Raw genomic sequence first — 14763 nt, 5'->3', positions numbered from 1 at the left:
ATATTAATAGCTATAGTTATTTCATTATAAAGCTTAAAGCTATAGTTTTTCTATAGTATATTGCTCTGCTAAAACATGAAACTTCTATGATACACCAGTTGATATTTCATTAATTTTTCCATTGCTATTTTAAAATTTCAGGAATGTGTGTATATGTACTTTTAAATATACATGTATCTAAATTAATAAATATTAGATAAGATTAAAATTTTAAAATGATGTGCTGTCTTCTTGTTAGAAACTAATACTTACAAATAAAATGATCTTTGGATAGTGTGAGAGGTGCCTTAGTGTCAAAAAGCAAAGTATATGAGGCATTTTTATAAAATAGCAAGAGTGATTTTTTAAAAAATACACATTCAGATAGAATATTTTTGTTCAAATAGGGATTTTTTCATTTGATAGTTTTAGGAATTGACAGTACTGGAATAAATAATTCCCTCCTAAATTAGTAGCTGTGTGAAGTACCTGTTCTGTTGCAGTTTTTAAATATCTCATTTCGGTAATGCCTTATAAACCTAAGGAAGAATAAGTAAGTTTTATTATTACTCTAGGAAATTATAATTTCTGTGAAAATATATTAATTGAAACTTGTTTTCCAAAGATGAGTCTTCTGATTATTAAATATAAATAATTTAAAATCATAATAGATTTCTCCCAGCCAGAATTATAGTTTCTTAAATAACTTCACTTTTTAAAAATCTTAATAATTTTAACAATTTTTTTTCTTTCAGTTTATATTTATCAGAAGCTTTGTGTATTTTGTGGGGGCGGTATATAAGTGTTTTATCCTTTCACCTTATTGTCATTTGAGGACTTGATTCAGCAAAATAATCTCTGACAATAATTTTGTCATGGTTTTGACTAGATTGTAAACTGTGTGACTTAAATCTGCTCACTTACACTTACACATGAACAGGAGAGCACTTGGGTAGCCTTATCTAGCTAGGTAACTTTTCATATGTTACCTCATTTCTTCCCCCAGTAGTCCTCTGAGACAGGTGATATTAAGTCCCATTTTACAGATCAGGAAATAGGCATAGGGAAGTTAAGTAATTTGTGCGTGGCCAGATAAGCAGTGGGACCAGGATTTGAATTCCAGTTTGTTGGTCTCAAAAGCCCAGGTTAACTGCATTACATCATGCTGTCTTCTTATCTTCTGGTGAAATAGGGTTTTAAAAGATAGGGCCCTTCAGCTTCCTGTGTTCTCTTTCTTACCCCTACTGACACCCAAATTAGTACTTGAACAAACTGAGGACTTAGAGGAGATCATGGGAAAAGAAACATCTCCATCTTATTTTCCTCGTTGTTCACAAAGTTTTGACTGAAAGAAGTGATGAATGATGGGATGAATGAATTTTTAAAGTGTAAGTGTAAAGAAGGGTGTTTTTAAACAAAAATACTAAAAATTTCATATGTAAACATGTTTCACTTTGTGAAAGTATTCAGTAGTTTAGCAATTACATCATTACTCAAAACATTTTTAGACTCTTAAAGTTTTGTTCCCAACCACTGCCATATATTTTTTCTTAATACCTTTGGTGATTAATCTTTATCCTTTGAAGGTGAATTTGGTTTTTTATAAATATAGTCTCCATATTAAGAACAGGTTGTGTTACAAATGTCCTTTTGTAAGTCAGCTGCTTGGAAATCATTCCTGTCCAGAAACTCTGGCAGGAGGGAGGCAGCTGAGCTTTGAGCCATTGGCAGAGGCTTTTGGGTGCAGGTGCTGAGAAGCCAGAGCCTAGGCTGGGGGCCAAGAGGGAGCAGTACAATTTGAGGTGGATTTGAAGAGAAAAAATGGTACTTAGGTGATCAAAAGGGGGTCAAAAGATGAGGGATTATTGAGGAGTGAGTATGTGGGAAAGAGTTTAAGTCACTTCTTTCTCTCCCTCCTGTCCCCCCTCACAAGAGGAAAAGCAAAAAGTGGGCCAGGGGAAGGTATACCAGAAGGATGGTGTGGTCCTCCCCTTTTTTCTCCACTGTTTTTACTAGCCACAGCTTACTTTGTGATGATCGTAATGATATACCCTAAATGTGAAATGAGCTTTTCAAAAAATTAATTGTATTGTATCATCACTTGTTCTTAAAATGTATCTCTTGCTTAGTTTATCATTCCTTTTTTTCTCAGTGTTGCTCTTTACTACTGCTTTGAAAAGTTTTCTCAGTGACACTGTTTCAAAATATCTTAACCTTAGTTTTATGCAGAAGCTCTGCTTAACTACTCCTGTGTCATACTGGAATAATTGTATAGTAACAGTTAAAATAGTACCTCTTTGTGAATTGGTAGAATTAAACACTTATTTTCCCTATATGCTTTTTTTCTAAATGTGAATGATTTCAGCAGATATTTATTGAATGCCCCATGTAAGCTGAATATTTAAATCACAAAAATGCATGCATTTCTAATTAGAGAATTGGGGAAGAAAATTTCTGACATCTGATAAGATGTGAAACATGCTCCCTTGGTATATTTATTTATCTTAACTTCTGCATATTTAGAACATAGCTACTACTCTTCAAAATCTTCATCTGTTATTGCTGATTTAACTGAAACATCCTCTGAGTTGAACCATATTTTAATGTGTCACTTAAAACCATATTGGCAAATGTTTTTAAACTGGAAGTCTAACACTTAAGCTTTATAAAGAGATTGTGAGTTAAAATTTGCTGATTTGGATTTATATAGCTGGTAGATGGCTATATAGTCAAAGAAATTGAGTCGTGACTGCCTTCCATACAACAGAGTATTTATTTTAGCTTTCTTTTCTGTTTATTTTCAGGAATTAAAGGAATTACTCAGCCGTCTGCTTTTATACCTACAGCTGAGAGTAATTCTTTTCAGCCTCAAGTGAAGACTTTGCCTTCTCCTATTGATGCTAAACAGCAATTGCAACGGAAAATTCAGAAGAAGCAGCAAGAACAGAAACTACAGTCCCCTTTGCCAGGAGAATCCTCAGGCAAAAAACCAGAAGGCGCTACCACCAATGGAGTGACTAATCTTTCTAATGGAAATCCTGCAATCCTTTCTCCTCAGCCTATTGGTATCGTTGTGGCAGCTGTCCCTAGTCCCATTCCGGTAATATCATTATTAAATAGTGTTAGACCTCACTGGGATGGTGGGAGATCATTTGTTTAATTAAAAGTGGCCCATGAGAAGGAGGCAAGTACGGGTACAGATTCAGTTACAGACTGATTTTGTGAGTACAGATAGATTCAGCTTCCGTCAGTGGTCTTTTAAAGATTTTATTTATTTATTTGAGAGAGAGAGCCATGTGCACAAGTATGAACAGGGGGAGGGGCAGACTGAAAGAGAGAGGATCTCAAGCAGACTTCCCACTCAGTATAGAGCCTGACCCGGGGCTCGATCACACTGCCCTGAGATCATGACCTGAGCTGAAATCAAGACACCTAACTGAGTCACCCAGGCGCCCTGTCAGTTGTTTTTTCGCAATATATGATGTTGATTACAAAGCAAGCTATAAAATGAACACAAGTGAAAATACAAAGATTTGAGACGTGCACAGTATACACACATAACCAGTCAGAGCTTTATGTAAGAGATGACTCATTTTTAGAATTGTCATCCCTAGCTAAGCCAAGATGATCAAGTGCAAACTTTTTTTTGGTTTAAACTTTTCTTCTTTTTAACATTCAGATGGAGCAGAGTTGTAATGGAGATTGATAACACTGTAATATAGATGTATTGCTATGGTTTGCTGGACATAGGACCTTAGACAAGTCCCTTAGCTGTTCTGAATCTGTTTCCTTATTTCCAAACAGAGGTTATAGTCTCCTTTCCTGTCTCACACAACTGAGGTTATGATGAAGGGGCTTTTAAAATGAGAGGGCATCATGCTAAAGCAAGGTGGTTTTTTATGTTATTATTGATGATATCATTAAGGAGATCTTTTTATCTTTGTTTTTCTTATCATCATAATCATCATGTCAATAAAACATTGCGTATGTGGTAACCACACTCGTATGCTGTTCATTGTAGAGCAAACTTGGGAAGACAGTAGTTTTATCTGAGGCCGTATCCACAGTGGTTTAATTACTAATGTGCAATGACATTATGACAGTCCCCCCTTGAGTGAGTCACTTTCTTGGCCCAGAGGTAGATACCTTCATAGTTGCATATTTTTTCAAGATTTTATCTTCTCTTCCTATAACCTTAAAAATGATGATTTTGGCAAGCATTCATCACAAATGTGAAGTTTTTAATCTTGTTTATTTGAAAGGTAGCTTAATGTTTTTCTTATGTATTATTATATTTTATAACTATATTGCACTGTGTTGCAGTTTTTATATTTATGTGTCTGTATAGAACTGGATCTAACATATATAGAGATACCTATAGATATCTAGATAGATAAATAGATATAGAACTCTTGTCTAACAGAGGAAGTGTTCTTTTTAACATTACATTTATTAAATGCCTTAATACTATACAAATATGTGAATTACTGTTTGTATCCTAGACTTGTTAAATCTTTTTTGTTTTCTACCTTCTAACAGGTCCAGAGAACCAGGCAGTTGGTAACTTCACCAAGTCCAATGAGTTCTTCTGACGGCAAAGTTCTTCCCCTCAATGTACAAGTGGTCACTCAGCACATGCAGTCTGTGAAACAGGCACCAAAGACTCCTCAGAATGTTCCGGCCAGTCCTGGTGGGGATCGTTCTGCCCGGCACCGCTACCCTCAGATCTTACCCAAACCAGCCAACACCAGTGCACTCACCATTCGCTCCCCAACTACTGTCCTCTTTACTAGCAGTCCCATCAAAACTGCTGTTGTACCCACTTCACATGTGAGTTCTCTAAATGTGGTGAAAATGACAGCAATATCCCTCACGCCCAGCAACAGTAGTGCCCCTCTTAAACATTCTGCCTCAGTAAACAGTGCTACAGGAACAACAGAAGAATCAAGGACCATTCCACAGATCAAGAATGGTTCTGTTGTTTCGCTTCAGTCACCGGGGTCCAGGACCAGCAGCAGCGGGGGAGTATCTGCCGTGGAAGTCAAAATGGAACCTGAAACACCATCAGATGAGCATCCTGGGCAGTGCCAAGAGAACTCTGAAGGTACTAAAGCTCCCAAAACAGCAGCTGGTGCCCTTCTGGGACAGAAAAGTAATACAGATGGAGTAATGCAAAAACCTTCAAATGAAGGTGTCCTTGAAGTAAAAGCAACTAAGGTCTGTGACCAGAGGACCAAATGTAAAAGTCGCTGTAGTGAAACTCAGCCAGGCACTTCAACAGGCAATAATCCAAGCACTGTCACCCTCTCAGTTGCCACTCAGAACTTAACTTTCACCAGCACCAGCTCACCAGCTAATGGTGACTCAATAAATAAAGACCCTAAATTATGCACTAAAAGTCCAAGAAAGCGACTGTCTTCTGCATTGCAACAGTCCCAGGTGCCTCCCATAAAGAAACCAATTGTGGAACAGCTTTCTGCAGTTATCGTAGAAGGTCAGAAACCAGGCAGTGTTGAGAAGGACCAAAAGGTTCCACATTCAGGGAAAATAGAAAGTTCAACAGCCGGTGCTCAGATTCCTAGCAAGGTATCAATAGATGTCAACTCACATGTGGCAAATCGACCCTTGAATTCTTCTGCTCCCATTGCCGGTGATTCAGCTTCAGAACAGCAAACACCATCATCATCTCCAGATATAAAAGTAAAACTTGAAGGGAATGTCTTTCTTTTGGACAGTGATTCAAAACCAGATGGCAGCTTTAATTCAAATGAATGGCAACAGGTCAGTAAGGATTCTGAGTTTATATCTGCCGGCTGTGAACAACAGCAAGATATCAGTGTTATGACAATTCCTGAGCACTCTGATATCAATGACTTAGAGAAATCTGTTTGGGAATTAGAAGGAATGCCACAGGACACATATACCCAGCAGCTGCATAGCCAGATACAAGAATCTTCTTTGAATCAAATACAAGCACAGTCTTCAGATCAGTTACCTCTACAGTCTGAACTGAAAGAGTTTGAGCCTTCTGTTTCCCAAACAAATGAAAGCTACTTTCCTTTTGATGATGAGCTTACACAAGATAGTATTGTGGAAGAGCTGGTGCTTATGGAGCAGCAAATATCAATGAACAATTCTCATTCTTACGGTAACTGTTTGGGAATGAGCCTTCAGAGTCAGTCTGTAACCCCAGGAGCTCCAATGTCATCTCATGCCTCCAGTACCCACTTCTATCACCCAATCCATAGCAATGGCACTCCAATCCACACACCCACACCCACTCCTACCCCAACCCCGACCCCGACCCCAACCCCAACCCCAACGTCAGAAATGATTGCTGGCTCTCAGAGTCTGTCACGGGAGAGCCCTTGCTCCAGGCTAGCCCAGACTACACCTGTGGATAGTGCTTTAGGAAGTAGCCGACACACACCCATCGGTACTCCACATTCTAACTGCAGCAGTAGTGTCCCTCCCAGCCCTGTTGAATGCAGGAATCCATTTGCATTTACCCCAATAAGCTCCAGTATGGCGTACCATGATGCCAGCATTATCTCAAGTAGTCCTGTGAAACCGATGCAAAGACCCATGGCCACACACCCTGACAAAACCAAGCTTGAATGGATGAATAATGGGTATAGTGGGGTTAGTAATTCATCGGTTTCTGGCCATGGCATTCTCCCAAGCTATCAGGAACTAGTGGAAGACCGTTTCAGGAAACCTCATGCTTTTGCTGTGCCTGGACAGTCTTACCAGTCTCAATCCAGACATCATGACACTCATTTCGGTCGTTTGACTCCTGTCTCTCCTGTGCAGCATCAAGGTGCCACTGTAAATAACACCAACAAACAGGAGGGTTTTGCAGTTCCTGCCCCTCTTGATAATAAAGGAACTAACTCATCTGCCAGCAGCAACTTCAGATGCCGGAGTGTGAGCCCTGCTGTTCATCGCCAACGTAATCTTAGTGGAAGCACCCTGTATCCAGTATCTAATATCCCCCGGTCTAATGTGACCCCCTTTGGAAGTCCGGTAACCCCAGAAGTTCACGTTTTCACAAATGTTCACACAGATGCATGTGCCAACAACATAGCTCAAAGAAGTCAGTCAGTTCCGTTGACAGTCATGATGCAGACAGCCTTCCCGAATGCTCTTCAGAAGCAAACAAACAGTAAAAAGATAACCAACGTTTTGTTGAGTAAACTTGATTCTGACAATGACGATGCAGTGAGAGGTTTGGGCATGAACAACCTGCCCTCCAATTACACAGCCCGCATGAATCTCACTCAGATTTTGGAAACTTCCACTGTTTTTCCTAGTGCCAATCCACAGAATATGATCGATTCCAGCACTTCTGTTTATGAATTCCAAACACCATCTTACCTCACTAAAAGTAATAGCACCGATCAGATCAGTTTTTCTCCTGGAGATAATCAAGCACAATCAGAAATCGGAGAGCAACAATTAGATTTCAATAGCACTGTTAAAGACCTGTTGAGTGGAGACGGCTTGCAAACCAACCAGCAGCTGGTAGGTCAGGTAGCATCTGATCTCACTAATACTGCATCTGATTTCTCTAGTGATATCAGGTTGTCTTCTGAGCTCTCAGGCAGCATCAATGATTTGAACACTTTAGACCCAAACCTACTGTTTGATCCAGGTCGTCAGCAGGGACAAGATGATGAAGCTACACTGGAAGAATTAAAGAATGACCCATTATTTCAACAAATTTGCAGTGAATCCATGAGCTCTATGACTTCATCAGGTTTTGAGTGGATAGAAAGCAAGGACCATCCTACTGTTGAAATGTTGGGTTAAATAGTGTTTTGTAATATGTAGCACACTGTATCTAAAGACATATGTATTGTATTTGTCTTAATGGAAGTGCCTCCCGCAGCAGAAACACTTAACTATTAATTGTGACATTTTAAAAGAGTTTGCTGCAGAAGTGGTTTCTTCTTCAGTAGGAAATGGTTAGACTCGCCTCAGTTCTTAACAAGTTTCTGAAGACAGTAGGCTGTAGAAGAGCAAGTATTAGGTTTTAAATTTTGTAGTGTTTCCCCATTTAATCACATTGTTTGCTAGTAAACAGTTGACTAACCAGCTTTTACAAGAACAGTCTCCATCTTTATTTTGTATAAGTTCGTTTTAATTCATCGGTTGATCTGCACAGAATGTAGAGGAAACCATTGATTTTAGGTCTAGGCTATTTTTTGTTGTTGTTGGCATTATCTTTTAGATATGAAATCATAGCTAAGGTAAACTGTAGACAAGAAGGTCTTCCTTGAAGCAGGGATAATATTCAGGTTATTATCGGTATTTAGGCTTGAAGCATAGAGCTACTGTAGAATGAAAAAAAAAATCTCTGTAGGACTTTCTGGGACTTCAGTACCATTTGCACCTGCATTTTGAAGGGCTTAAATAGGAGAAAATAATGGGAAATTAAATATTAATTTAAGGAAAGCAAAAGCTGCACTAAAATTTTTTAAAGGAAAAACTAGTAGCCATTTCTATTTGTGACCTTGCATTAGTCTTATTTTAAAATTTATTTTTAATATGGAGCCAGCAAACACACAGAGACGTGTGTATGTGTGCTCACACACACAGACAAGTGAATAACTCCAAATATTATAATTTAATAGAGTAAATACAAGCGTGTTAGAAAAATACTTTATGTTTTGTTATTTGGTAGTTGAGGTAGGAGAATTTAGAGGGAAAATAAAAGCATTTTCTTAGTTTCATCACAGTGGCTAAATGCAGATATTAAAATTCTATGTAAGATTTAATTTGAAGTTTTTAATTATAATATTCCTAAGTCCTCGATTTAGTGACTGACTCTTTCGCTCCTGAATATAGTAATACAAGTTGATCATGGGATCCCTTTGAAAAACAAATAAACCGGAGGGAGATAACATGAAAAAACAAACAAAAACATTTCACCACCTGAGGTCTGAAGCCACAATCTTTATGTCGCTGATAAAACAAAGGGGATATCAATAGTACTTGAAGAAGAGGAGCATTTTATTACATGCTTAATTTATTTATTGTGATAACCACAATTGCAAAAGAAGCACTCAGGATGTGTTTTAAAATGTTTCTCTGTATGGCTCCCATTTTGTTTTATGAATAATTATTTATGAATCTCTTGTTGACACAAATCTGCTCACTAGTTGACAGCTCCATTTGAGTGAAGTTACGGTTACTTTCAAATAGATTTAAAAATTGCCATTAAGTTTTTAAAGCTAACATTAAATCATTGCTATGCTACCTTGAACCTAGCTAGCTAAGCTTTCCTTTACCTTAATTAGTAAGCCAATCAGAAGACTACAATCAATGAATATTTAACAAATGTGATGAAGGGTTTAATTTAATAAGGTTTCATTGTTCAATAAATTTGCAAGGTAGGGTATTAACATATTTTGATAAATAAACGGTGCTAGGGTTGGCTCAGAGGTTTATATATTGGTATGTCTTAGTTATTGGCATTTGTGTGTGTTTGCTGTTATCTTGATTTAATGATCTGTTAGATATTTTTTCTTGATGCTAGTTATTTCTTCACTGTACATTGAGACACAGCACTACTGCACACCAAAGTATGCAATACCCAAAGGAAACTGTGTGATTTCTCTTAACAAATGATGGGAGCCTTTCTATATGAGATACTCTGAAAAGGAGATTTTGAGGCCATTCTAATCCCTTGTTTACATTATTAGCTTCCTACTAATATAAAAATAATGGAAATCTTTTTTTTATAAAAATATAAAAGACTGGAGGATTTTTAACCCTCTGTACAGTATTGCAGCAAACACTTTAAATTTGGTTGAATTCGTCCAGCAAACTTTCTGGGGTTCATATATTGCACTAAATTTGTTGAACCTGTGGTAGGCACATCTCTTAGGATAAATGCAACCAATACAGTCCACAGATTAAACTTTTTAAATGTGTTTCATTATGAAAAGACAAAATGTCATCAAAGTGACAGATAAAATTGTCTTATGTAGCAATGTGCATTGATCTCAATGAGATATTTCTATTTCTTATTCTCTTACATGAGAATATTACAGCAGGAAGAATTAATTTAGTTTGCTTCACCATGTTAATACATGATCACAAAATGTGCATGAGTGTTATTGACTTATCTTGTACAGTACTAGGTATTCCTGTAACCACTTTTTTTTTTCTTGGCTGTATTAAAACTGGTTCAGTGTTAACCAGGCAAGCATAGTTATTCACAAGTTATTTACTTTTTTATGTTTACTAATTCTGCTTAGTTACTGTTGAATATGTTTTTTTCTCAAATTATTTTCATTGTTTTCATGTTTAAAACATTTTTCATACTGTTTATCATGATAAGACTTCATGAAGTAAATAATTTTGCATATAATTGCAATAAGCACTGACTTTTGAACTGAAAAGAAGGAAAGTTTTTTTTTTTGTGCAGTGCATCTGAGGTTCATATAATAGTCTTGTACTATAATGTGCTTTACTACACCATAAATGACAAAAAAACAAGCCCTGTTTCATGTTTTCATTTAGTGCAAAAAGTCAGATTTCCCCAGTGTTTTGTTGTCTGTTGTACCTGCTGAAACTACAGTAGTTGAATATTGCAGTAGCATTTCAGTTCTCTTTTTTTATTGAAAGTGCTCAAAAATTGTTTTTTAAATGTTTTCAAAAACAATTAAAAACATTTTATATTAAACTGACTGGGTCTTAAGGTGATTTGTGGGATCTATCTTATACAGGCAGCGTGCCATTTTCAAACAGACCTGATGCCATTCTTCCTTAGGTCTCATGAAATTCATAAAAATGGATAAAAATCAGCACAAGGCTGAACACCTTGCTCTTTACTATTAATCCAGAAGGATACACAGATCTTGTTTTATTCATCAGAACTCTGCTGTCCTCTTACTGTTGAGTTGGACATGGCATGGAGCTTCATGTTGTCCAAAAAAAAAAATCTCTGCTTTTGCTTATTCACATAATGTTTTACTTTCAACAGCTAGTCTGTGGAGTACCTGGATATGTATAATTTTGAAGCTTTGAATAGAAAAATAGTAGGGAAAGTGGAGAAAATTCTAAAGAACAGCTGTGCCCCCAAAGCAGCATAGGCATTTTGGTGAACTCGAAAATACAAAATGCACTGAAACTCATGAAGCAGGACCCAGGAGTTGTAGGTGTGGAATCAGAAATGAGCAGATAGAAATTTCAACTCCTCCAGAGTAATGACACCAGGATCTGAGATGGAGATTCCTCACTCCTGAGATTAAGATGCAGCAATAACCAGTGCCTGGGACCATAACTTCTCCTGTAGTCAGGATCTGAGCCAAACAGTCTGCTCATCTGTGTATGCAGATCTGTGTAGAACCGGGATAGCCCCACTGTCACCCCAGGACTGCAACCCTGACTGTGGACAGGTGGAAGCAGCAATTACAAGAGGAAAGAAGAGAGTAGCGATTGAGAAGGGCAGAGATAGGAAGCAGGAGGCCTCCCACACAAAATGAGCCTACAAACCAAAATTCTAAAGTACTGGAAGAAAACAACTAATCCTAAGAAAGACCATCAGCACTTAAGATAAAAGTAATGAGCTACCTGGATGTTAACTTTAAAATAGATATGTTAGGATCCTCAGTGACATTTTTTTTTTTAAACGGTCAAGAGCAAGCAAACAAGAGCCAGTGGTTACAGTGAACCAATAAGAAAATCGAGGTCGGGGGGTGGGTGGAATACTGTGTAGTATCTGAGGTGCTCTGGGCTGCATGTAACAGAAAACCCAACACTGGCTTAAACCATAAAGACGTTTACTTTTAGCTTAATTTTGAAGACAGGAGATCAGGGTTTCATTCAGGGGCTCAGTATTCTCAAGAACTCTTCCTGCTGCATCATTAGCTTTGCTTTTCTGTGTGTTGCATGGTGGTCACAAGATGCCTATCACAGCTCCAAGCTTTATATCTTCATACATCCCAGACAAGGTGGTAAGGGCAGCTCCCAGCCTTTGGTCAAAGAGAAAAAATCCTTACCAGAATCTCCCATTTGCAACTGCCTCCTCACCCTCCAGGCCCTCTTTAGTCTCTTTGGACAAAACAAGTTCAAAGGTCCACCTGAAAGCCGATCAGTTTAGATGCTTGATTCATCCTTCTGTAACTAGAGGAAGGGGCCCATCTCTGGTCATCCACCTAATGAGTTCCATAACAGGAAAGATACCAAAGCCTCAAGATCTTGTTCCCACCTTTGAGGGGCTCACAGTTTTTAAAGAACTAATTACATGTACTTCTCAAACTACGTGTATATACTTTTCATAATTATGTATGTCCCAATACAATATGCTGTATAGAAGAACAGAAGTGACAGTTCACACTGAGGAGCTAAGAATAGGACAAAAGAAGGTTCATAGTATAGGGACTACATTTAGAAATAGCTGTTAACTGGTGTAAACCCTTAACTGATATCCTGCCTTCTCTGAGTTAAAGAATCAGGTATTAGTATCATAAATGCAAATTGCATAAGCACCTGTTACCATGATAGAAGACCAAAATTTTTATTTTGTTAAATATATGAAGCAGAGATTGATTTTTATGTCCATTGCCATAAATGAATTTTTAAATAACTAGAATGGGATCATTTATCAATATTACATAATCTGAGATTTTTTCTAAATATGGATATGACCAGCCCTGGAGCTATAGTCTGCATCTAAGGATGGAAAGGGAAAAACTGACTACAAACTTTAAGATAGATTTTCTTTCTAAGAAGTACTTCATTTTGGAGAGAAGGGAAAATTTTACAACTGTATCATGACAATGGTATCACTACTATATATAGAATATTTTCTTGCACTAGGCCTTCTATTAAGTATTTTGCACATATTCTCATTTCCTCACCTCGGAATAATTCTGAAAGAATACCTTTTCAGGTGAGAAAATTTCGGCTTGGGGTTAACTGGTAGGGATAATAGCTAATAGCAGGAAGAGCCAGGGTTATAACTTGATTCCAAAGCCTATTTGTAACCATTATACTATACTTAAGATATGTATTCAAACTACCTACTGTGGTAGTACGTAGTTTTATTTGGTGGCTTTTTTGAAAATTTTCTTCTGGTTTAAAATTTAGAATTAGGGGCGCCTGGGTGGCTCCGTGGGTTAAGGCCTCTGCCTTCGGATCAGGTCATGATCTCAGGGTCCTGGGATGGAGCCCCACGTCAGGCTCTCTGCTCGGCAGAGAGCCTGCTTCCCCCTGCCCCCCATCTCTCTCTGCCTGCCTCTCTGCCTACTTGTGATCTCTGTCAAATTAAAAAAAATAATAATCTAAAATTTAGAATTAGGTTTGATTTTGTGGGGATTTTATTTCTCTTAAACCTCTAATCCTCTATCTCTTATACTTCCTTTTCACTTCTGTTGCTTTGGGATTTCACCTGTGTTTTGTAACTTTCCCCTAAATTATTTAGTTCGTTTTTCTCCCTTCCCAGCGTGGAAATACATGCCATAATGTATTGGAAGTCAAGGGAGAAAATAAGATTTACACACAAAATTGGGTTTTACACACAACTTCACAAGTACATTTTTTTTTAAAGATTTTTTTTATTTACTTGACAGAGATCACAAGTAGGCAGAGAGGTGGGGGGAAGCCGGCTCCCCGCTGAGCAGAGAGGCCCGAAGTGGGGCTCCATCCCAGGACCCTGGGATCATGACCTGAGCCGAAGGCAGAGTCAACCCACTGAGCCACCCAGGTGCCCCTGCAAGTACATTTCTTAGAGGTATACCTAATCATTTATTTTTAAACCACTTAACATTTCATCAGGAAATAAAAACTAGGCTGTTTGTTGAATAAATGATAAAGCACCTAAAATATGTCAGTCTCTTTGCCAGTTGCTAAAAAAGACATTTTGAGATTTTACAGTATAATGATGAAGCAAATGAACAGACTTGCCGGATGCAGTGCGCTCACTATAGCAGAGACGGCTGTTTGCCACTGATGACATCCTCCTAGCCATCTGCATGAAAGACTACATTTACCAGCGTCCCTTGTTAAGTGGAGCCACTTAAAAGTGCTCAACCAGAAGGATGTCATCAAAAGATTTGTGTGCAAGTTTCTTTGAAGTGTACTTGCCCTCCTTCTTCCCTGCTGCCTGGAAAGCACCTGTGATGACTAGAACTCTGGTTAGTTCCCTTGGTCTTTGAGGTAAAGCCACACACTACAGGTGATGGAGTGACAATGACAAGGAGACCGAGGCCCTCATGACAGGGAAACTGCCTGCTAGTCGTGACAGCTTGCCTCTGAATGTGTTTTACATGAGAAATTTTTTTAAAGATTTTATTTATTTATTTGAGAGCAAGAACAAGCAGGAGGAGGGACAGAGGGAGAAGAAGGCTCCCCCCTGAGCCGAAGGCAGACACTTAATGGACTGAGCCACCCTGGCACCCCAAGAGAGAAATTTCTTACTGGTTTAACTCATATAGTTATTTTGACTGTTCTGTCAAAACATAAATCCAAATTATAACAAGTTTTCAGCAGTGACGGGAAATATTAGATTAGCTTGAGGATCACTAAACCATCATGGATTCCCCTCAAGAATGGCAAAAACTGCATCTCTTTTTCATTGGAACTGGTAAATTATGAGAGGCTCTTAAGAAAGAATACCCTGATTTTAGCACAGCACTTGAATACTGTTTCATAGCTGTCCAAAAAAGAGAGAGAGAGAGAGACAGAGACAGAGAAGGATAAAAGATAAGATTAGGGGGATTACAGACTACTTAAATAATTGAAGAGAATTAATGAATCAAAGTAAAAGGCATT

The 14763-nt window shown here is 38.0% G+C and overlaps 1 protein-coding gene across 1 annotated transcript in view; it reads left to right on the top strand.

Moving 5' to 3' along the window:
* Positions 1-10685, top strand: part of RFX7 (regulatory factor X7) — a 135593-nt gene extending 124908 nt beyond the window's left edge. Inside the window, exons 8-9 of the mRNA XM_080808777.1 lie at positions 2784-3079; positions 4519-10685. Coding sequence (XP_080664903.1) covers positions 2784-3079; positions 4519-7791 — 3569 coding nt within the window. The 3' untranslated portion in view covers positions 7792-10685. The remainder of the gene's footprint in view (positions 1-2783; positions 3080-4518) is intronic.
* Positions 10686-14763: the final 4078 nt, after the last annotated feature.

This window comes from Martes martes, assembly GCF_963455335.1.
Source record: "Martes martes genome assembly, chromosome: 7".
Classification (NCBI taxonomy): domain Eukaryota; kingdom Metazoa; phylum Chordata; class Mammalia; order Carnivora; family Mustelidae; genus Martes; species Martes martes.
Note: the sequence above shows the minus strand (reverse complement) of the source record. Positions and strands in the feature narration are given on the sequence as shown.